The sequence below is a fragment of the Pelobates fuscus genome, chromosome 7 (assembly GCF_036172605.1).
Source record: "Pelobates fuscus isolate aPelFus1 chromosome 7, aPelFus1.pri, whole genome shotgun sequence".
NCBI lineage: Eukaryota > Metazoa > Chordata > Amphibia > Anura > Pelobatidae > Pelobates > Pelobates fuscus.
Window position 1 is genome coordinate 197037901 of NC_086323.1, and position 22616 is coordinate 197060516.

The window sequence follows — 22616 nt, forward strand, 5'->3', positions numbered from 1 at the left end:
TGCACGGTCGGTAAAAATAAGACTTCCAGTTAATTCCTGAACTTATCTGGGGGATTTTTGAATATGTTGGTCATCCAGATCAGGGCTATCAGGGGATGTAACATTTGTGGGGTTTTATGCATTTTTAGGGTACTTTTGGGGTGTTTTTAAAAAGTTTTTTTTTCTGTGCTTAGAGATAATTTGAATAGAATTAGTACAGTTACTGATCCAATTATCTCCCAAGCAGAGGAGAGGGATTGTGTGCTGTGTGTGGGAGTGTCGTGCCTTGTGACCTTATTGTTATTGATCTGTGAAGTCTAAAATCAGTTCCCCACAAGATCCCGGTGGGCGTATCCCCTTGCATGTGGATTGTCATATAAGGCCAAGTGTGGCTCCCATTAAAGAGATTCGTTTACCCATTCATGAAGTCTTGGCTCATGTTTGGGGGATTGGAGAACTGCATACACTCTGGGGATTGCTATATCACAATACTCCCCCGAGTATAATCACTAGCTCTTCTAAGAGCTGTTCCGGCTACGCTCGCTGGACTAGGAGAGGTCTACCCACTGGAAGCTGGATCCTGGTTTTGGATCCAGGGTGGGTGGAGGACAGCGAGACCCCAACCAAGCTGTGGCGCTTTGTGGGTTTTATGGTGGTTATGGTGTTCCAGTCTGGTGCTTATGGTGCTCGCAAGTACTAGGAAGCAGCGATTGATGGAGGTACCCGGTCCGGTCCGTCACAGCCATCATGCTATTTCTTCTAAATAGACAAGCATAATAAGGGCTTTGGTTGTAAATCTAAAATTATCTTCAAAATCTTCCAGTACTGGATAAACTACGTTCAAATGGTTTTCCTACTGCTCACCTCTGCCTTTGCATAGTAACTCTGGGATGTTTACTAACACTCATTGCAGGGAACAGTTTGACTTTTTCTTCAGTTATCTTCTTGTAATCTTCTTGCAGCAGAATCTTTTTAGTTATTCAGTCAGTAATAATTCAAACTTCAATCTTGCCTATATTTTCTCCACCAGTAAATGTAGGAAATTAGCTAATCCTGAGATGTTTGTTTCTTACATCAGAGTTACAATAATCAAATCAGATTTTCTTGCAGCCTTAAATGTATATTTATTCAAACAATACACGGCATCTCAAAATAACAAACTCTTTGCACACATCTGTACCAATACAGCAATATGTATGCACTTAAATTTATATCCATTTTTTATGTTAAGTATTGGTGACGAACATGGCTGGACTGGGAAAAATATTAGGCCCGGGTGTGACGAGACCAATCTCACCACTGTGCATTGGAGGAGCCTGGTTGCCCGTCTGCGGTCTTTAGACTATGGCCCCATGTTGAAACGCTTGATTTTCCCCTGCAAAGACATGAAAGCCGGGTCATTCGGTGCTTGTCCTGTTTGAGCAAGCACCGAAGATAGCTATGCCATGGAGCCCATTTGTATAATGAAAAACTATGGGAAAGACTTTGGCTCCATGGCAATTGAACTGTATGCGTGCGATCTGAGTGCCATTCAGTAATAATGTCCGCTCAGATCTGAGCAATCTGGGGATATGTTGACCTGTTTTATGCAATGGCTGCACAGTTATACATTTTTATGTATTGTATTGTCTTTTGCTGCCATGTGTTCAATGGAGTTTTGCCTCTGTCCTTGGAGATAATTGGGTTACTTCCCAATTATCTCCAGGATAGAAGACTCTGTGGAACTGGTTTTGGGCAGATAAGCCATGCTTCATTTGGTCACAAAGGACTACGATCTATCTTTTGAACCACTGGACCAATTTGAAATGATTTTGACGTATGTTTGGAGTATGCTGATTCTGAAAATGAAAGTTGTATATGAATGTGATGCATACTTTTAAAGTTATGAATAATGTGGAAAAACTGTATTTCTATGCCTGTAATAATTACATTATCCATTGTGTAAGGTAATTGTATCACAGGCAGAGGGGAAGATTTTGTGTGGGAGTGTTTGATTGTATAGTATGTGTTTATTGGTTGTTTTACAAATCCCTGTGGATGGTACTAATGTGTATATAAGAACAATAAACCCACAGCTCTGTCTGTTCCTGCTTGACCCTCAAACAGAGCCTTGTCTCATTCTTGAGGGGATTTATTGTATGCTGTTCCAGTTCGACTGCTAGGAGTGTAAACCTATTCGTATGGTTTTTCCTATTCGGCTGATTACAGCATTCGTATGGTTCCGGTTTGCCCGTTTACGGCATTCATATGTGTAGCGGAGAGCTGATTTCTCACAGCTTAACTCCACCAGTATATCCAGAGAAGGCAGGAACAAGTAATAAATCCCAGAGAATATCCAGCACAGTCAGTAATAAAATCCAATAATATCCCATCACCTTTCCCAATCACTGGACGACACATAGTATCAGCAGTAGAAATTAACTTTTAATCACACAACCCCTGCTTTTATGCAATGCTCCCATGCAAGGGAGCCACCCACAATAATTAGTACATTAATCAATAAAGTACAAGGTACAACCCACACATCTCCTCCCATCAGCTTATTTGTTAACAGAATTAAAATGTACATATTTTTCTGCAACTTCTAGATGTACCCCAAATACATAGGGTACACCCCTAAATGTGGTATCCCATTATAGCCCTGATCTAGGTGAATAACATATTCAAATATCACCCAGATCGGACCAGGGGTTCGGGAGTTATGGGTGGATTTCCCTTTAGTTCCACTGAAGTATGGCTCTCCAGCCCAAACCAGTTCCAACTAATCTGGCAGTGTGCCTGGGACTACGCCCTGCTGGAGAACAATGGGACAGGAAATGGGGGAGGGGTACACCTTCCTATACACAATCTATACACAGTCTAATAGAAGTCCATACACTGTGCTTAAAGGGCCAGTAGCCACATAATAAAAACCCATCATGCCCAAATACTGTCTTTAAAGGGCAATACCCCCAGGGCCATAATCACTGGGCAGGAGGTGAGCCATCAGCCCCTCCAGGAAACTGGGGCATACTCTGGTATAGGACCCAGTCCGCTACATTATAAGTTTCTCCGGTTTGGTGGATTGGTGTCTACAGTAGCTGTGCCTGTGTCTCTGGAAGGGAAGATCTACTAAACGGCTTTTAACCCCCTTTTATGCCTGGGGGTGCCGTTACAATTGGTGGCAAGCGGCGGGATCATTCCTACAGCCAGAAGGACAGCTACAAGGAGACACCATTCCGTGGATTTACAAGTTGGGGGCAACGCATGTCCCAGTACAGTGACCCTAAAAGCAACAGAATGGAACCAGCAGTGTTATACGAGGAGGAGGACCTGGATGGCCGGGATGCATTAAGGAAAGGCATCTGGTACCAGGCCTTGGATAATGTACAATACCAGCGGGGTGAGAGTCTCCCCAGTGAAGAGCAGCGATTGCAGAAGCAAGTGGCCCTGCGGATGCCCTTCCCGGGAGAGCAGCCCCTGGAGGAATGGGTGAAGGAACTAGAGCACTGGGTATGGCAGGAGCTATGGCTGGAGGATGCCTACCAGGTGCTCTGGTGGTATATGGCACAGTATATTCCCTGGACAGCCGAGCATGGCAAGCCAGAGGGAGAGGAGTTTGATGGTCCTGGCTTGTTATGGGAGTCCTTTGCAGAGCCTGACTTCGGGAGCCCTGTGCAGACCAGACTTCAGGACATCTTCTACGAGAGGGGGGCTAGGCATGACTGGGATGACCCCCATGAGGTAGAGCAATGAGGTATTTGTTCTGCGCAGCGCAAGCAAATTTAATAACATGCTTGCGCTGTGTTTGCTTTTAAATTGTCTCTGGTGTCTCCACAAGTGGGATACCAGAGGACAAAAGGGCCAGGAAAGTGTATGGTGCATGTGTATGGTGCATGTGTATGGTGCATGTGTATGGAGCCTGCTTGTGGGATTGCGTGTGTGTAGAGTGTGGTGTGGTATTGTGTATAGGTCAATTTCATTTCTATTTGTGGTGTAATATGTGTGGCTAGGGGCTGTAGAGAGTGTATGTATAGGGGCATAGTGTTATAGGGGATGTTGCGAGTGTGTGCATATGGGCTGTAGTGTGTGTATAGGTGACGTAGTGTGTGTAGAGGTTGTAGAGAAGGTGTGTTTAGAGAATGTTGTATGTGTTTGCTTACAAGGAATGTAGTGTGTGGGTAAGTTGTGCAGTGTGTGTGTAGGAGATCTAATGTGTAAAGGACCCAGAGTGTGTAGAGGATTAAGAGTGCATATAGGGTAAGGGATCCAGCGTGTATCTGGAGCATAATGTGTGTAGTGGTGCAGTAGTGTGTGTTTATATATATATAATTTGGACGTATTGTATGTGTGAGGTGCGCAGTGTGTGTGTGTGTGAGAGAGTGCTGTGTGTGTCTGGGGGTGCTGTGTGCGTCTGGGGGATGCTGTGTGTGTCTGGGGGATGCTGTGTGTGTCTGGGGGATGCTGTGTGTGTCTGGGGGAGTGTGAATTTATTTTGATATATTTTTTATTAAAAATGTTGAAAAATGTTGGAATATTCCTCATGTTAAGTAATTTCATGGAATTCAGCAGGCCCCACTGCAGTGTTTATGGTGCACTTCTTTCCTTATGCCACATCACTGGAAAACAGGTTTACTTGGCCCTCCACCAGTTTCTCTTGAATAGCATGCCTCCTGTCCTATCTTTTGATTTATTTCCACCCTACAATTGTGAAAATGATGCTATATACAATGGATTACAAAGAACACAGGTTGTGCTTCTACAACTAAAAAAAGAGTTATATTTATAGGACATGTATATTCACACCATTCGGTTGTCCTCCTAGTTGCGCCCCCCGCTACCTCTACGCTACACTCCAACTTCTCTTTCCAGTTGTAGGTTTCCCTTGCCTATTCTTTAGGGTCGGTTGTCCGGCTTAGGCTGTTGTGCCCTTTGGAGTGTCGTCCTTCATTTTTCTGGATAAGGAGGGGGTGTGGAAGGGGGGGTCCCTGGGGTTCGGTTGACTGAGGTTCAGGCCATATCACCTCTCCTGGAGGTAGTCAGAGCCGAGATCAGTATATGGAAGATTAGGACCCCCTTGACCCGTTTAAATGTACCTAGGGTTAGGAACAGGAGTCCCAATGCTGGTTGCAGCGTAAATTGTGTGCCCAAGTCCACCATATGTGAAGCATATAGTTCTGTGTTACACCTCCAGCATTTTGCAGAGGCGGTGGGGTAGATTTTCGCCAGTCTGTCTGGTACCATATACCATCGGTGTAGTAACTTCCTCATTTGTTCCAGGTGCGCTGTGCAAGCTGTTTCCCTTTATGTGCTGTTTAGGCTTTGTGCCAGTGTTCCATGGTGTATGTGGTGTGTAAGTCCACGTACCACGCTAGGACATGTTTGTTCAGTACTTCCTCTGCCACTGCCAAGTGGTATGTTAAAGAGATGGTTTTGCCGGGAATTTTGGTGGACATACATATCTCCTCTATCCGAGTGAATGTGTGTGAAACTCTTGCGGGGGGGGGGGGGGGGGGTCAAAGACCCCAGAAGGGACTTGAGTTGTAGGTAGGGGAATATCGCTTTATTTGGTATCAGGTTTGTAGATCCGGGAACGCAACCATGGTCCCGTTAGAGAAAAGGTGATGTAACCTTGTGCACCGTGGAGCTGCCATGGTCTATATTAACATGGGGGTTGGGGAAAGTAGCCTTTCACTCTGTAACAGACATAACATACAACCACAATGTATCCTGAGTTGCCGGAAAGTCATCATATGTACGTTGACTGCTACTATCACAATTACTATTTACTATGTCAGCATGATCAAAATTCACAAAACAAGATATTTCATTTCTATGTTAATGCATAATACAATTTTAGAGACTCATCACCTGTGTGAGATCTCTGATGTCCATCAAGATTAGGTTTAACGAAAAATCATTTTCCCCATTCAGAACGTGAAAACGGTTTCTCTCCTGTGTGAGTTCTCTGATGACTGACAAGATGTGAATGTTGCCGAAAACATTTTCCACATTCAGAACATGAGAACGGTTTCTCTCCTGTGTGAGTTCTCTGATGAGGGACAAGCTGTGATTTACTAACAAAACATTTTCCACATTCAGTACATGAGAACGGTTTCTCTCCTGTGTGAGTTCTCTGATGACTGACAAGATGTGAATGTTGCCGAAAACATTTTCCACATTCAGAACATGAGAACTGTTTCTCTCCTGTGTGAGTTCTCTGATGACGGACAAGCTCTAGTTTACTAACAAAACATTTTCCACATTCAGAACATGAGTATGGTTTCTCTCCTGTGTGAGTTCTCTGATGACTGACAAGATGTGAATGTTGCCGAAAACATTTTCCACATTCAGAACATGAGAACGGTTTCTCTCCTGTGTGAGTTCTCTGATGACGGACAAGCTCTGATTTACGAACAAAACATTTTCCACATTCAGAACATGAGAACGGTTTCTCTCCTGTGTGAGTTCTCTGATGACTGACAAGATCTGGTTTATGAACAAAACATTTTCCACATTCAGAACATGAGAACGGTTTCTCGCCTGTGTGAGTTCTCTGATGACTGACAAGAACTGCTTTACGAACAAAACATTTTCCACATTCAGGACATGAGAATGATTTCTCTCCTGTGTGAGTTCTCTGATGACGGACAAGAGTTGAATGGTGCCTAAAACGATTTCCACATTCAGAACATGAGAACGGTTTCTCTCCTGTGTGAGTTCTCTGATGATTGACAAGCCGTGATTTATCAACAAAACATTTTCCACATTCAGAACATGAGAACGGTTTCTCTCCTGTGTGAGTTCTCTGATGACGGACAAGAACTGCTTTAGCGACAAAGCATTTTCCACATTCACTACAAAAGAAAGGTTTCCCTCCTGTGTGATTTCTCTGATGTCTACCAAGAGTTTCTTTATGACTAAAACATCTTCCACTTACAGAACATGAGACAGGTTTGAGGTTTATGTTTACTATCTCCTTTGAGAAAATGCTTGATTTTTCAGAGTGAAAGTCCTTGGTGCGGTTATTAAAAGATTTCTTCATAGCTTTGCTTTGTGTATTTCTGTTCTTGTCACCACTTTCAGTATAACCTCTCCTTACAAATACACCTGAAAGAAATATACCGGGAGTTAAAGGAAATCGGCCACTATAAATTATTGTTTGCAATACTTAGAAAAAATGACAATTTATTTTTAATCGATAAGAAATACAAACATCAGGTGTTTTAGTGACTGAGAAGAAATTAAAGCGGCACTATCATGCCGAACTTACCTTTCCCCAATCGATTCCTCTTCTCTCCCTCTGTCAGGATCTGTTATTCATTTCTTCCTGTCTGCTCTCTTTTTCTTTAAAACATAAGATAACGCACAAACACCCCATCCTATAAAAACGAGGAAAAGGAGCCTAAGTTTAGAGGAAGGAGAAGTGGGAGAAGAGCACAAAAGAGAAAGGCTAGACCGACAATAACCCCTATAAATGAGAAGGAACTTGGCATCTTCAACCTATCCCAAAAAGCTCTAACATCCACACAAATATCAGTCCTTGGCAAAGGACTGAAATTTGCTCCAATGAATCCTTACAAGCCATTTAAAGCATTTATAGATATAAATAAATTCGTAAGGAAGGCCACTCTAAAAAGATTTTTTTTTGCCAGTAAAAACTCAGATGTATCTACCCCACAACCCTCAGTTACCTCATCAGAAGATTGCCCTAATATAATATCTACCTCTCTGAAAAATAATTCAACTTTTTTTTCCATCAAGTTTTAAAACAGGTCCCCCAGAGGTTTTTTAAAAATTGGTAACAAAAGACTTTGAAAAAATCAAAAAATAAAAATATAATCGAGACAATCTTTCACAACCAGAACTCAAGGCACTTTTACAATTACAAAAAGATGTAAACATTGTTATAAAGCCAGCTGACAAAGGTGGAGGGATTGTAATATTGTCTAAAGATATGTATGAGGGAGAAGCTATGAGACAACTTAATGCTTGTAAGGTTTACGATAAATTGTCACAAGATCGGACCCCAAGAATCCAACAAGTTTTAACCTCTTTTTTAAATAGTGGCAGAGACCAAAATATTTTAAATAAACAAGAATTTGAATTTCTAAATGTCTCTCACCCAAAAATCCCTGTTATCTATTTCCTACCAAAAATCCATAAAGATGCTATAAACCCTCCTGGTAGGCCTATCGTATCAGGGATCAATTCAATTTTATCTAATTTATCTGAATATCTAGACATTCTTTTACAACCTTCAGTAAAATGTATGAAATCGTATTTAAAAGACTCAATGAATTTACTCCGATTTTTAAATAATTTTATTTGGAAAGACACATATGTTTTTAGTTACGTGTGATGTACAATCCTTGTACACAATCATTCCTCACGATAAAGGTTGTTCTGCAGTTGAAAAAATCTTAAGGGCAGAAAATAGAATTTCAGACCAATAGATAAGTTTTATAATTCAAGGTATTAATATTATTTTAAAAAAAAACATTATCTTTGGTTTTTAGACTCTTTATCTACAACAACAAGGGACTACTATGGGGACCAGGTTTGCACCCAGTTATGCTAACCTTTTTATGGCAGAGTGGGAATCCACGGCCATTTTTGGAGAGCATGACTGGCAGGCAAACCTGGTCACATACTTTAGATATATTGACGACTTATTTTTTATTTGGGAAGGCACAGAAAACTCCCTCAACCAGTTTTTACTTGTTTTAAATCAAAACAATAATGGTATAGTTTTAACACATAAATACAGTTAATCTTTTATCCGCTTTTTAGATTTGGAAATTTTTATTCAAAACAATAAGGTTCATACTAAAACTTTTTTTTTTTTTTTAAAGTATGTACAAATAATGTGATTGATATGTCGAGTTGCCATTATAAACCGTGGCTTCATGGAATACCCAAGAGCCAGTTCCTTCGCCTTCGAAGGAACTGTTCCCTTACCCAAGATTTTGAGGCTCAAACTCAAATGCTGTTGAGTAAATTCTCTCAAAAAATGTATCCCTTAAACAACTTAAACCAAACCATAAAAAAATGTTAGGGAGAAAGAGAGATCAGACCTTTTGGAGTACAGAGAGAATAAAGCCTCCAAAAATGCCCCAACATTGCCAATTATCTTTGACTTCAATAACAAAAATAATGTTATGAAGAAGATTATCAACAAACATTGGCATATATTAAAACAGGATGAGACTCTAGCTGGTATTATTCCCGATAAACCACACTTTATATTCAGAGGGGCACCCAGCCTTAAATCCACCCTTACAAGAAACTATATTTAAATGCAATAAATGCATAGTATGTAAACGTACGGACGATAAAATTAAATCAAAAACTACTTCTTTTAAATCATTTATTAGACAAAGAACATACCCTATAAAAAATTGTATTCACTGCAGCACAAAGAACGTTATTTATCTATTAGAATGTCCATGTGGTCTTCAATATGTGGGCATGACTACTAGGGAATTAAAAACCAGATTGGCAGAACACTGCCGGAACATCCTAAAAGGTTATGAAAACCATTCCATTCAGTATCTAAGCATTTTTTTTTTTTTTTAAACACGGAAAAAACCCTAAACTTCTTAAATGCATAGGTATAGATACATGCAGTATCCCTTGGAGAGGTGGAGACATTAAACAAATTCTAGGCAGCAAAGAGATGGAATGGGCATTTCATTTAAAGACTCTTGACCCACAGAGTCTCAATATACAGTTTGATCTTTTTAATTTTCTATAAGTCCCTATTATCAATATTTCTTCTTGTTTTTATTATTTTATTATATATTTATTTTTTATTATTTATTTTTATTTTTTATTTATTTTTTTAGTTCATGTTTAAATATTTATCCTTGTAATTATTTTCTTATGTACTCATGACTAATTGTATTCACAGTTTACACATTGCATCTGAAGCATATACATATGTATTAAGTGTTTTGCAATTATGCAGTCCAGTCTTCTTTTAAAAATGGAGTCTGGCTCTTTATTGCTCTACAGAATCAATCCAACTGTATAATAGACCTTTTCCCCTTCCGTTTATACAAGCTTGTCCTATAGTGGGAAACACATATGGAGAGTTGATGGCTTGCTTAAGCTCAAAAAACGGTCTATTATATCGTATTAGGTTACATGCATTAAGTATGAGCGTAGCGGTCTGATCATCGAAACTACGTATGTGAAGTACAACAATGTATATATTATGCCTATTAAGCTGCATTACGTGGAGTGCTTGGCTCTAGGGATTCAAGTAGAGGCACCGTATATGATGAGAGATCCGTGTAGCGTGCACAGGCTGGAGCTAGGCTATACAGGGATATGTTTAGCTACTGGGCTTGTAATCTCAGGTGGTGCTATAGAGGCTGTGATAACTTATAAGAGCCTGCAGGGGGGGCTTGTAAGGTCGCTTGCATGCATATAGTCATCGTTCGTCCGCATAACGTGAAAATTAAACAAAGTAAGGTAAAAAGCAAAAAATACAGTTAACATATTAAGCAATATGGTACCACTAGGGGGACAGAGGTTACTTTGTGTCCTAACGTTAGGCAGGGTGGTATTAAGGCATGAATGGCGGGGTCCGATAGTCCAACATCAGGATGCCTGTCAGTAAGGTCGGCATTGTACACAACATAATGTTCCAACATTTAACGAGTTGTGTTTTAAAAGATAAAAAAAATATAACCATAACGTGGGATATATAATGTCCGTGTCAATTGGCAACAGGAGCGGTGAGGTGTAAACGGATCGCCGCCACTGTTAGGGATATTATCTGGTAAGTATAGGTCAGTCAGTACCTCTCAGGTTGTGCAATAACTGTCCTGAGCGTGTCTTTATGGAAGATAGGTTACGTCCTGTGTTAAGCAGCAGGTAACTGGTGTCTCTCCGTCCTCATGTTGTGACCGTGGCGTAGGCGATCTCTTGGTTTCTCCGGGGTACGAAGGCTGTGACGTTCCCTGGGTCCCAGTTATGCTGTGTGGTCGCCGTTTGGTGCATGACTTCGGGGATGTAGTCGGGTGGCAGGCCCAGGTTCCTTAGAAGTGCAGTCGCGTCCTCCATTTTGTGGACCGGGTATGAGTTCCCCTCGTGGGTGACCATCAAAGTTTGAGCTGCTCGCTACCGGTAAGTGATGGTGCGTGAGCGGAGTAGCGTTGTAAGGGGCTGCAGAGACTTACGCCACTTTAGCGTTTCCCCGGTTAAGTCCGCATAAAAAGTGAGAGCAGAGGCTTCAAATGTGTAAGGGGAGTGTCCCCGTACGGCAGCCATTACCGCCGCTTTGTCCTGTTTAGTCTGGAAGCAGATTATCAGATCCCTGGGAGCTTCTTTAGGAGCTTTCTGGGGTTTGGGTATTCGGAACATGCTCTCCAGAGTTATTAGTTTTGCTTGTTTCGGGGGTAATAGAGAGCACAGGAGGCGTCTCACGAAATGCGGTAATTCCGCGTCCGGCACTGTCTCCACCACTCCTCTGACCTTGAGGTTCTTGGATCTCTTTGCGTCCTCCATGGATGTGACTTTCCGTTCCAGGGCGGTATGTTGATCCCGCAAGGACTTTAACTCAGATTGCAAGTGAGTTGTCTGTTGTTTGACGTTGTGGGAGTCTGTTTCCAGAACTCCCATGCGGCCTGTCAAGCCTTGAAGGTCGGCACGGAGTGCGGCCACGTCCGCATGTATGTCTCGCCGAAGGCCCGCCAGCAGTTCTTGCATGTCGGCCTTGGTTACCGGCGATGAGTCTTTTTTAATCAGGGATGACGCTGGGGTCACTGTTGGTTGTGGAGGGTCTTGTAGGAGGTAGTCTCCGGACTCCAGGGTGTGTTCTTCCGAGAAGTCGGAGCTATCGTCGGGGTAAGACGCCATCTTGGCTGATGTGGCTCCATGTGCCTGCCGCCATAAATCCCCAATGATCATACCAAAGTTAGGTTTTTCGGCTTTTTGTTTCTTTGTTTTGCGCCCCATGATGTCGTGTATGTGTTCAGGGGTCCCGCAGGGATGTTTTCACAAATTTCTGCCGGGTTTATTGCTTGTTTCAGGCCGAGTTTGTCGAAGCTCATGGAAGATGCGACCGCTCAGGTTGGATGCTAGGCTCCGCCCCCTTTAAGTAATCTTTTTTTTTTTTTTGTAAATCTTTCTTTTATTGAGGCATATGATTATGGTGATACAGAATAAAGAGAAGGAGACTTGCAGGGGTTATACAGGTTAAGGACAGCATAACAAAGTACATCATCTCCTAGACTTATCAGCCTCATTTTATATGTATATAAACACGCTTAAAACATCAATTGTGAAAACAGGTGGACAGAAGTATATGTCTTAGTATTCAAGTTTAAGTACACGTTAGGAATCATAGGATCCGATTGGCTACATGCTAGAGTATTATATAACATTAATTTGTGAAAACAGATGTACTGTAATATATGTCTTAGTATTCGAGTTTAAATGCATGCTAAGAATCATAGGATCCGATTGGCTACATGCGAGAGTGTTATATATTTACGGTTGTTTAACTGAAGCTTAAGGCACAAGCAGTGTGGACTCATTAGCAGTATAAGTAAGTATGTAATCAAGGATCATAGGGAAGTTCACGACGCTTATGACGATATATGCAGGACTCGCTTTGAGCTTATTAGCAAAACAGGTAAGACATGCTAGATTTACACCAGGTGCAGGCTGGGGCTTAAGACCTATTAGTAGCATCTGCAGTATGGACAGTGGATGCATGGGATTCAGCTGTGTAAGATGTACATTACATGGTTTATGCGCAGCTAGGTAGTAAAACAACAATCTTGTTAGACTTGGCAAAACTAGGCTGTGTTTGATACACCCGTGGAGCAGCAGAGTCAATGGTTTAGTCATTGGGACATTGCTCATAACTATCAGGTTAATAGCATGGAGGAGAGAATATAACTGCTAGACTAATGAGATGAGAGTGCATCAGGGCGATAGTTAGTGTGTAGACAATCAGCAGTAAACATCTAAAGCATACATTGCCTTAGCCAATGCTATCTCTGCACGCTGAGCCCACAGGGTTTGAGCAGTTACGTTTGTGAGGCCCAAGTCCCAGCCATGGTAAGTAATATGGCTATTGCCAGGGAGTCCATTGCTGTTCTAGTCTGCAGTCTTCCCGGTTCGCAGGGTATTGCGCTGTATCTCGGGGTAGGTGCCGCTTGCTTTTTAGCTGGATGGTAGAACAGCCCCAAGCAACTGATCATCCCAGTGTCGTGGCGACTCTGCATCCGGGGCCGCTGTTCTTCGGCCTGAGGCCTTAGTGGGGGCTCGTGTGCGATCGCCATTGGTCCCATCAACAGGACCGTGGTCCCCGGGTTCCATCGGGTGCCGGCTTTCCCCTGGGGGGTATGGCGCGCTCTGGAGGGGTACCTCCCGGTGAGCTCCCAGCTCAGAAGAAGGGTGAGCGGTCTCTTCCGCCGGGCCGTCCACGTGGGTGGTGTTTCGTGACGGGTGATCAGCGCCATGCCTCTGGATTGTCTCCTTATGTAGGCGTTGCCGTGAGGTACGGGTCGCTTGGTTCATGTTGCCGTCGGGTAGACGGTATCCGGATACCGCCATGGGCTCTGTGGTGCGGTTCCCGCTCGCCTGGCATCCGCCATCTTAAGTTTGGGCCCGATGGCCCGGCAGGGTCCCCGGGCATAGCTCTGAGGCATGGACCGGGATCACCCCCCCGGTCCAGAGGGGGGGGAACCGGGGCCGGGTCCGCCGTGTTCTATGCTCACATCAGGCTCCGTTGGGCAGGATAGTGGAGTGGCGGCCGTCCACTCCACTCACCGCCAGGTAGGCCCTCCGTCTGGTACAGTAGGTGCCTCTCCTCCGAGGGACTAGAACTCGAGGAGCAAGCCTCTCCCCAGCTCCGGTAGCCCGTGTGCATCGAGGGTCGTGGATGGTGACCGTTAATTCCCCCGAGAAATTCAATTTATATGTTTATCAGGTCATATTGTGCGGGAGCCGATCTATCTTGCGACCTTTCGGCTCGGCGGCCCGGCCCCCTTTAAGTAATCTTTTAACATAATTAGGTGATTTGATTAATTAACATTTGATTGACATACCTGACAACACAGGGAGAAAGTGCAAAGAATTTAATTTGCAAGCACTATATTTGACCCTGTAACTCTCCAAGACACCATAAAACTTGTACATGGGGGGTACTGTTTTACTCAGGAGACTTCGCTGAACTCAAATATTAGTGTTTCAAACTGGTAAATTGTATTACAACAATGATATTTTAAGTAAAAGTGACGTTTTTTGCATTTTTTACAAACAAACGGCACTTCTATGGACTATATTATTGTTGTAATATGTTTTACTGTTTTAAAACACTAATATTTGTGTTTAGTGAAGTCTCCCGAGAATAACAGTACCCCCCATGTACAGGTTTCAAGGTGTTTTGGAAAGTTAGAGAGTCACATATAAGGCTTGCATTTCATTTTTTTGACATTGAAATTTGCCAGATTGGTTATGTTGCCTTTGAGAGCGTATGGTAGCCCAGGAATGAGAATTACCCCCACGATGGCATAGCATTTGCAAAAGTAGACAACCCAAGGTATTGCAAGTGGGGTATGTCCAGTCTTTCTTAGTAGCCACTTAGTCACAAAAACTGGCCAAATATTTGTTTTTTGCTTTTTTAACACAAAAACAAATATGAACACTAACTTTGGCCAGTGTTTGTGACTAAGTGGCTACTAAAAAAAGACTAAACATACCCCACTTTCAATACCTTTGGTTGTCTACTATTTCAAATGGTATGCCATTATGGGGGTAATTCTCATTCCTGGGCTACCACACCGTCTCAAAGGTAACATTACCAATCTGGCAAATTTCTATTTGAAAATGGAATGTTCTATATTTGACCCTGTAACTTTCCAAAACACCATAAAACCTGTTAATGGGGGGTACTGTTGTACTCGTGAGACATCGCTGATTACAAATATGTGCATTTTTGTACAGTAAAACCTAACAGTATTATGACATTCACAGCTAAAATTTATTTTCTCACATTTTTTTTAAATTTTATTCATAACGAATTATGTTCCATATATGAATAGTTAATGATAAATTAAAGCCCTGTTTCTCCTGAACAAAATGATATATAATAAGTGTGGGTGCATATAATATGAAAGAGGGGAACTACGGGTGAACAGACACATAGCGCAAATTCCAGTTTTTGTTTACGTTTTGTTTTGATCAGAACGTGCACTATTGACTCCGTCCTGAAGGGGTTAATTGCCGACCCCTGGATGGCCGCCGTACATACATTCGAACACATGGTGGCGTCCATCATTATTTACTCGAACGCGGTCAGCGGTGTGTGCCGTCAAATTTATGGAACTGAAAACGGCTACACAATGGCACGAACACCGCTGACCCATACCTTCTCAGCAACTTCGACACTTCAGCTGGAATCAAAGTGCGTTCGACGATTCGAACGCCATGTTATACTAGGCTATTTGCACAAACGGCCCCATTAGTGCATTCGAATGAGACTTAGCCATTTCTTCAGAGTAAAATAGACCACTGCACAGCCCAAATCTCTGGAACTCTTTTGGGAAGGTGTCAGGATCGGGACAGGGATCCAACACGCAGCGTACAAACAGTAGCCAGATACGTATACCGGACTTTAGAATGGCCGGACTAACGTAAGTAGTACTGAGAGAATAGTCAAAGACAAGCCGAGGTCGAGGGTAACAGAAGACAGGAGAGCGAGAGACAAGCCGAATCAAGGATACAGAGGTAAGCAGAGTAGAATAAACAAGCCGGGTCAAAACCAAAGGGGATAAGCAGAATACAAGCACTGAGTGACTAGAACAAGCTAGAACCACGACAGGGCAATGAGCTGACGAGAGAAGCTCCGTTAAATACCCTGTTCAGAAAAGTAACCACGCCTCTGAGGCGTCCTGATTGGTCCTGCAGCACTTGACTGACAGGTCGTTCCGGTAGTGTCCTGACGTACTTCCGGACGTGATGCTGTAAAAGGCAGTCACTCCCTCGCGGCCGGCTTTGCACGACCGGATAGACAGCGAGGAAGGAAGCCATCAGACCGTCCGGATGGAGGAACTGCTGAGGTAGAGACCACAGGTACCCTGACAGTACCCCCCCTCTCAGATACGCCCACCGGGCGGAAGACACCAGGGCGAGAAGGGAAGCGAGAGTGGAACGCCCTGCGGAGACGGGGAGCATGCACCTCCTCCTGAGGTACCCAACTTCTCTCCTCAGGACCATAACCCTTCCAATCGACCAGATACTGCAGTCTCCCTCGGGAGACTCGAGAATCAACGATGGAATTGACCTCATACTCCTCCTGACCCTCCACTTGCACAGAGCGAGGAGGGGCGATCGTGGAGGAGAACCTGTTACATATTAGTGGTTTTAACAAGGAAACATGAAATGAATTCGGAATGCGTAAGGCATTAGGCAACGCTAAACGATACGCAACTGGGTTAATTTGAGACAGTACCCTGTAAGGTCCAATATATCGAGGAGCAAACTTCATGGACGGCACCTTTAACCGAATGTTTCTAGTACTTAACCATACTCTATCGCCTGGAACAAACACCGGTGCTGCCCTTCTACGTTTGTCAGCGTGTTTTTTAACCAGCATGGAATTGTGCAGAAGGATTTGTCGAGTCTGATCCCACAACTTCCTTAAATTGGCAACATGAATATCCACCGACGGTACCCCTTGAGAAGAAGACTCCGAAGGAAGGATGGAAGGATGAAAGCCATAATTCAAGAAAAAAGGGCTAGACTGCGTAGAGTCACAAATGAGATTGTTATGTGCAAACTCCGCCCAAGGAATCAAACCGACCCAATCGTCCTGGTGTTCAGAAACGAAACAACGTAAATATTGTTCAACTTTTTGGTTAGTGCGTTCAGCAGCTCCATTGGACTGAGGATGATAGGCAGAGGAGAAATTCAATTTGATGCCTAGTTGGGAGCAGAAAGATTTCCAAAAACGGGAAACAAATTGGGAGCCTCTGTCAGAGACAATTTGGGAAGGTATCCCATGCAAACGGAAAATCTCCCTAGCGAATATCTCCGCTAATTCAGGCGAAGATGGGAGTTTAGGTAAGGGAATGAAGTGAGCCATCTTAGTAAATCTGTCCACCACAGTGAGGATAACAGTCTGCTTTTTAGAGATAGGCAAATCAACAATGAAGTCCATAGCCAAACAGGACCATGGCTTTTCAGGGACCTCTAAAGGATGCAGAAATCCGCATGGGAGCGAATGAGGTTGCTTAGTCTTGGTACAAACCTCACATGCCCCGATGAATTCTTTAATATCTTTACGTAAGTCAGGCCACCAAAAATCTTTAGAGACCAGAGCATATGTTTTGCGGATGCCCGGATGCCCGGATGCCCCGCCACTTTGCTGTTATGGAGACAGCGTAGCACCTCCAGTTGGAGAGTGGCAGGAACGAAGTGTCGATCCCCAGGAGTCTGTTTGGGTGCCAAATGCTGAGACTTCATGATCTCGGAAAGCAATGGAGAGTGAATCCTAAGATTCGTGTTTGCGATGATATTTCCCTGAGGAACTATGGAGGACAGGACTGGTTCAGTTATAGTGGATGGTTCATATTGACGAGACAAAGCATCGGCTTTAGAGTTCTTAGAACCAGGTCTATAAGTAAGTACATAATTAAAGTGAGTGAGGAACAAGGACCAGCGAGCCTGTCTGGCGGATAAGCGCTTAGCCTCCCCAATATAAGACAAGTTCTTATGATCCGTTAATATAGTAACAGGGTGTAATGTCCCTTCCAGTAAATGTCTCCACTCCTTTAAAGCCTTAATGACCGCTAACAGTTCCCTCTCCCCGATGTCATATCTGCTCTCAGGCCCAGATAATTTCTTAGAGAAGAAACCACAAGGGTGTAACGGTTTATCCACCCCTAACCTTTGAGATAGAACAGCCCCAACTCCTGTCTCAGAGGCATCGACCTCGAGCAAGAAAGGCAGAGTCGTATCAGGATGAACTAGAATGGGAGCCGAGGCAAAAAGTTCTTTGAGAGTCTTGAAAGCAACAAGAGCCTCCTTAGACCAGACCTTAGTATCAGCCCCTTGTTTGGTCATATTGGTAATAGGCGCAATGATAGAGGAGTATCCCTTAATGAAGCGCCTATAGTAGTTGGAAAAACCAATAAACCTCTGGATAGCCTTGAGTCCTTTGGGCAAAGGCCAGTCTAAAATAGATTGGAGTTTTTCAGGGTCCATTTTAAAACCTTCCCCAGAAATCACGTACCCAAGAAAGTCTGTCTGAGACTGATCAAAACTGCATTTCTCCAATTTGCAGTATAGACCATGTTGCAGAAGTTTGTGTAATACCTTTCTGACCTGTTTATGGCGAGTCTCAATCTCCTTAGAGTGTATTAGTATGTCGTCCAGGTAAACAATAACACAATCATGTTGAAACTCCCTAAGTACCTCATTAATCAAATCTTGAAATACTGCAGGAGCATTGCAAAGTCCAAATGGCATAACCGTGTATTCGTAGTGGCCATACCGGGTATTGAATGCCGTCATCCACTCGTGACCATGCTGGATTCTCACCAAATTGTATGCCCCTATAAGATCTAACTTGGTGAAGATCTTGGAGCCCTTAAGACGATCAAATAACTCGGTAATCAGTGGGATAGGATAGGCATTTCTGACAGTTATTTTATTCAAGCCTCGGTAATCGATACAAGGTCTCAGCGTGCCATCCTTTTTCTTAATGAAAAAGAACCCAGCCCCGGCCGGAGAAGAAGACCTCCTAATGAATCCCTTTTCTAAATTCTCCCGAATATACTCCTCTAGAACCGAGTTTTCCTGAACAGACAAAGGATATACATGGCCCCTCGGAGGCATCGTCCCTGGTAAAAGCTTAATCTTACAATCAAATGACCTGTGTGGCGGCAAAGAATCGGCATTCTTCTTGTCAAATACTGCCTTTAGGTCTAGGTAAAGGTCTGGTATTTGTCTTTCTGTGAACTGAGTAGGATTCTCCGGTATGTTAATATTAGCTAAGGGAGAAACCTTGCTTAAACACCTATCCTGGCAGCCCTGGCCCCACGAGAGTATCTCCCCTAACTCCCAATCAATAATAGGGTTATGTTTCTTCAACCATGGGTACCCTAGAACTATGGGAACGGAAGGGGACGAAATGAGCATAAGAGATAAATTCTCCACGTGTAGGATACCAACATTTAAATCAATGGGTATGGTTTCACGAAAGATAACAGGGTCTAGTAGTGGTCTACCATCTATGGCCTCAACGGCCAAGGGTGTCTCCCTTAGCTGGGATGGGATATTGTTTTTAATCGCAAAGGCCTGGTCGATAAAATTCTCCGCAGCACCGGAATCTATCAATGCCATAGCCCTTACTACTTCCCTCTCCCAAGTCAAGGAAACTGGTAGCAGAAGCCTGTGATCTTTATAATTAGGAGTAGAGGACAAAATAGAAACGCCCAAGGCCTGTCCTCTAGAGAGACTTAGGTGCGAGCGTTTCCCGGACGGTTAGAACAGTTCGAGAGTAAATGACCTTTGGCTCCACAATACATACACAAACCCTCTCTTCTTCTGTACTGTCTTTCCTCCTCAGAGAGGCGGGTATAACCTATCTGCATAGGTTCAGGAAGCAAAGATACCGTGGAGTCAGGACTTGGAAAAGAGGGAGCTAACCTAAAAGAAGGTCTCCGGTTCCTCTCTCGAGTGTTCTGTCTCTCTCTTAAACGTTCATCTATACGAGAGATGAACGAAATTAAATCTTCTAAATTCTCAGGGAGTTCTGTAGTAGCAACCTCATCAAGGATTACATCAGATAGGCCATTCAAAAATACATCCATATACGCCGGCTCGTTCCACTTGACTTCTGACGCCAGAGACCTGAACTCTAGTGCATAATCCACAAGTGTTCGGTTCTCCTGTCTCAGGCGCAACAGTAATCTGGCTGCATTAACCTTTCTACCTGGAGGGTCAAATGTTCTTCTAAAAGCAGCTACAAATGCGTTATAGTTATATACCGTGGAGTCAGGACTTGGAAAAGAGGGAGCTAACCTAAAAGAAGGTCTCCGGTTCCTCTCTCGAGTGTTCTGTCTCTCTCTTAAACGTTCATCTATACGAGAGATGAACGAAATTAAATCTTCTAAATTCTCAGGGAGTTCTGTAGTAGCAACCTCATCAAGGATTACATCAGATAGGCCATTCAAAAATACATCCATATACGCCGGCTCGTTCCACTTGACTTCTGACGCCAGAGACCTGAACTCTAGTGCATAATCCACAAGTGTTCGGTTCTCCTGTCTCAGGCGCAACAGTAATCTGGCTGCATTAACCTTTCTACCTGGAGGGTCAAATGTTCTTCTAAAAGCAGCTACAAATGCGTTATAGTTATATACTAATGGGCTATCGTTCTGGATTGGCCCATCTCAGAGCCTTCTCAATAAGTAGGGTGATAATAAATCCTACCTTTGCCCTATCTGTAGGATAGGAGCGAGGTTGCAATTCAAAGTGGATACTAATTTGGTTTAAAAAACCACGACACTTCTCAGGCGCCCCACCATAGTGTACTGGGGGGGTAATGCGAGAAGAAGCACACACTGTGGCTACCTCTAAACCTGAACTGACAGGAGAAATAGGGGTATTACGTATCTCCTCTGGTGGGTTATTGGCACGAGATAATAGTGCCTGTAGCGCAAGTGCCATCTGATCCATTCTGTGATCCATGGCTTCAAACCTAGGATCAGGAGAAGCAAGCTGACTGTTTGTACTTGCAGGATCCATTGGCCCTGTCGTAATGTCAGGATCGGGACAGGGATCCAACACGCAGCGTACAAACAGTAGCCAGATACGTATACCGGACCTTAGAATGGCCGGACTAACGTAAGTAGTACTGAGAGAATAGTCAAAGACAAGCCGAGGTCGAGGGTAACAGAAGACAGGAGAGCGAGAGACAAGCCGAATCAAGGATACAGAGGTAAGCAGAGTAGAATAAACAAGCCGGGTCAAAACCAAAGGGGATAAGCAGAATACAAGCACTGAGTGACTAGAACAAGCTAGAACCACGACAGGGCAATGAGCTGACGAGAGAAGCTCCGTTAAATACCCTGTTCAGAAAAGTAACCACGCCTCTGAGGCGTCCTGATTGGTCCTGCAGCACTTGACTGACAGGTCGTTCCGGTAGTGTCCTGACGTACTTCCGGACGTGATGCTGTAAAAGGCAGTCACTCCCTCGCGGCCGGCTTTGCACGACCGGATAGACCGCGAGGAAGGAAGCCATCAGACCGTCCGGATGGAGGAACTGCTAAGTCTCTACCTCTTTCGGAGGTAGAGACCACAGGTACCCTGACAGAAGGAAAGCCATGCTTCCGGTCGGTCAAATAGGACTTCCAGCTATCTTTTTAACCACTGGCCAGATTTCTATGATTTTTGGATATGTTTGTATATGGAGTATGCGGATTCCAAATGTTTTTTTTTATGGGAATTGTATGTATATTTTAGAAGGTATTAATATTGTGGAATACAGTATTTTTCCTGCCTGTGATAATAAAGTTAATCCATTGTGTTGAGGTAATTGAATCACAGGCAGAGGGTAGTGTTTGTGTGTATTTGCTGGGAGTGTCTGACTGTATTGTACGTCGTTGATTGGCTGTTCCACAAGAGCACGTGGGTTGTAACCTTGTAGAGAAATATGTATAAAAGAAGCAATAAAGAGGGGCGTGGCCAACCGGCAAACTTAATGGACGCACATTAATCTTCCGGCTCCGGACTCAAACTCAATCCAATACAATCGGAGAATTTAACGAATAATGGGTAACCACAAAAAGAACAGCAATACCCAGGGAATACCAGGGAAGACTCCGACGACAAAATCGGGCTCCCTAACCCGTTATTTTAAAGAAAACCCAGACCGCTCATCCGAGGCCGCGGCTGCGGCCTCGAGTATATTGGAAACGGATTCCCCATCGGATTGACAACCTCGTAGCCCTTGCTATTCCGATAGCTCCCAACATGTGGACAACCATGAGGAAATAGATTTAAAGCAAATTGTTAAAAACTTACCTTCTAAAGCTGACATGCAGCAAATGATAAACAAAATGGAGTCGTCCTTTCAATCCAAAATGGAGAAGATGGACACCGGCATCCAGCAATTAAATCTCCGAGTCACAGACCTGGAAGAAGAAAAGGATTTAATACAAACACAAATTACCAATATTTCGACCACATTAGATTCTCAAATTTTAAATTGGGCATCCACTCAGCGTCATATCGACGACCTCGATAACAGGAGCCGGAGAAATAACCTGAGGATCAGAGGTATGCCGGAATCCCAAGGGGAAAACATAACAGGGCTTCTTACGGAGCTTTTTAATTTAATACTGGGAAATGCTACAGATAATCCAATCCTATTAGACAGAGCCCATAAATCAATACGTCCGAGAGGACTAACACAAGAAGCCCCGAGAGATATAATTTGCAGGCTTCACTATTTTAATGTAAAAGATAACATAGTGAAGACCCTGAGGGATACAAGCCAACCTCTCCTATTTCATGGCACTCCAATTCAAATATACCCTGATCTCTCTTGGTACACTCTACAAGCGAGGAGAGCCCTTAAGCCCATCACTGAACTATTACGCCAAAGAAATATAAGATACCGTTGGGGA

General features: G+C 43.5%; 1 protein-coding gene across 1 annotated transcript; it reads right to left on the reverse strand.

Annotated features, from left to right (window-relative positions):
* Window positions 1–5875: 5875 nt before the first annotated feature.
* On the reverse strand, window positions 5876–22053 carry LOC134568439 (gastrula zinc finger protein XlCGF17.1-like). Its single transcript, XM_063427029.1, has 3 exons — window positions 22012–22053; window positions 7232–7340; window positions 5876–7068 (listed from the first exon to the last, which is right to left on the reverse strand). Exon 3 carries the CDS (start codon window positions 7001–7003, stop codon window positions 5876–5878), a length of 1128 nt encoding a protein of 375 aa, XP_063283099.1. The 5' UTR covers window positions 7004–7068; window positions 7232–7340; window positions 22012–22053.
* Window positions 22054–22616: the final 563 nt, after the last annotated feature.

What these genes read in the sequence shown, in the direction of transcription:
- LOC134568439 (XM_063427029.1), bottom strand. Translation starts at nt 7,003, where the DNA reads ATGAAGAAATCTTTTAATAACCGCACCAAGGACTTTCACTCTGAAAAA.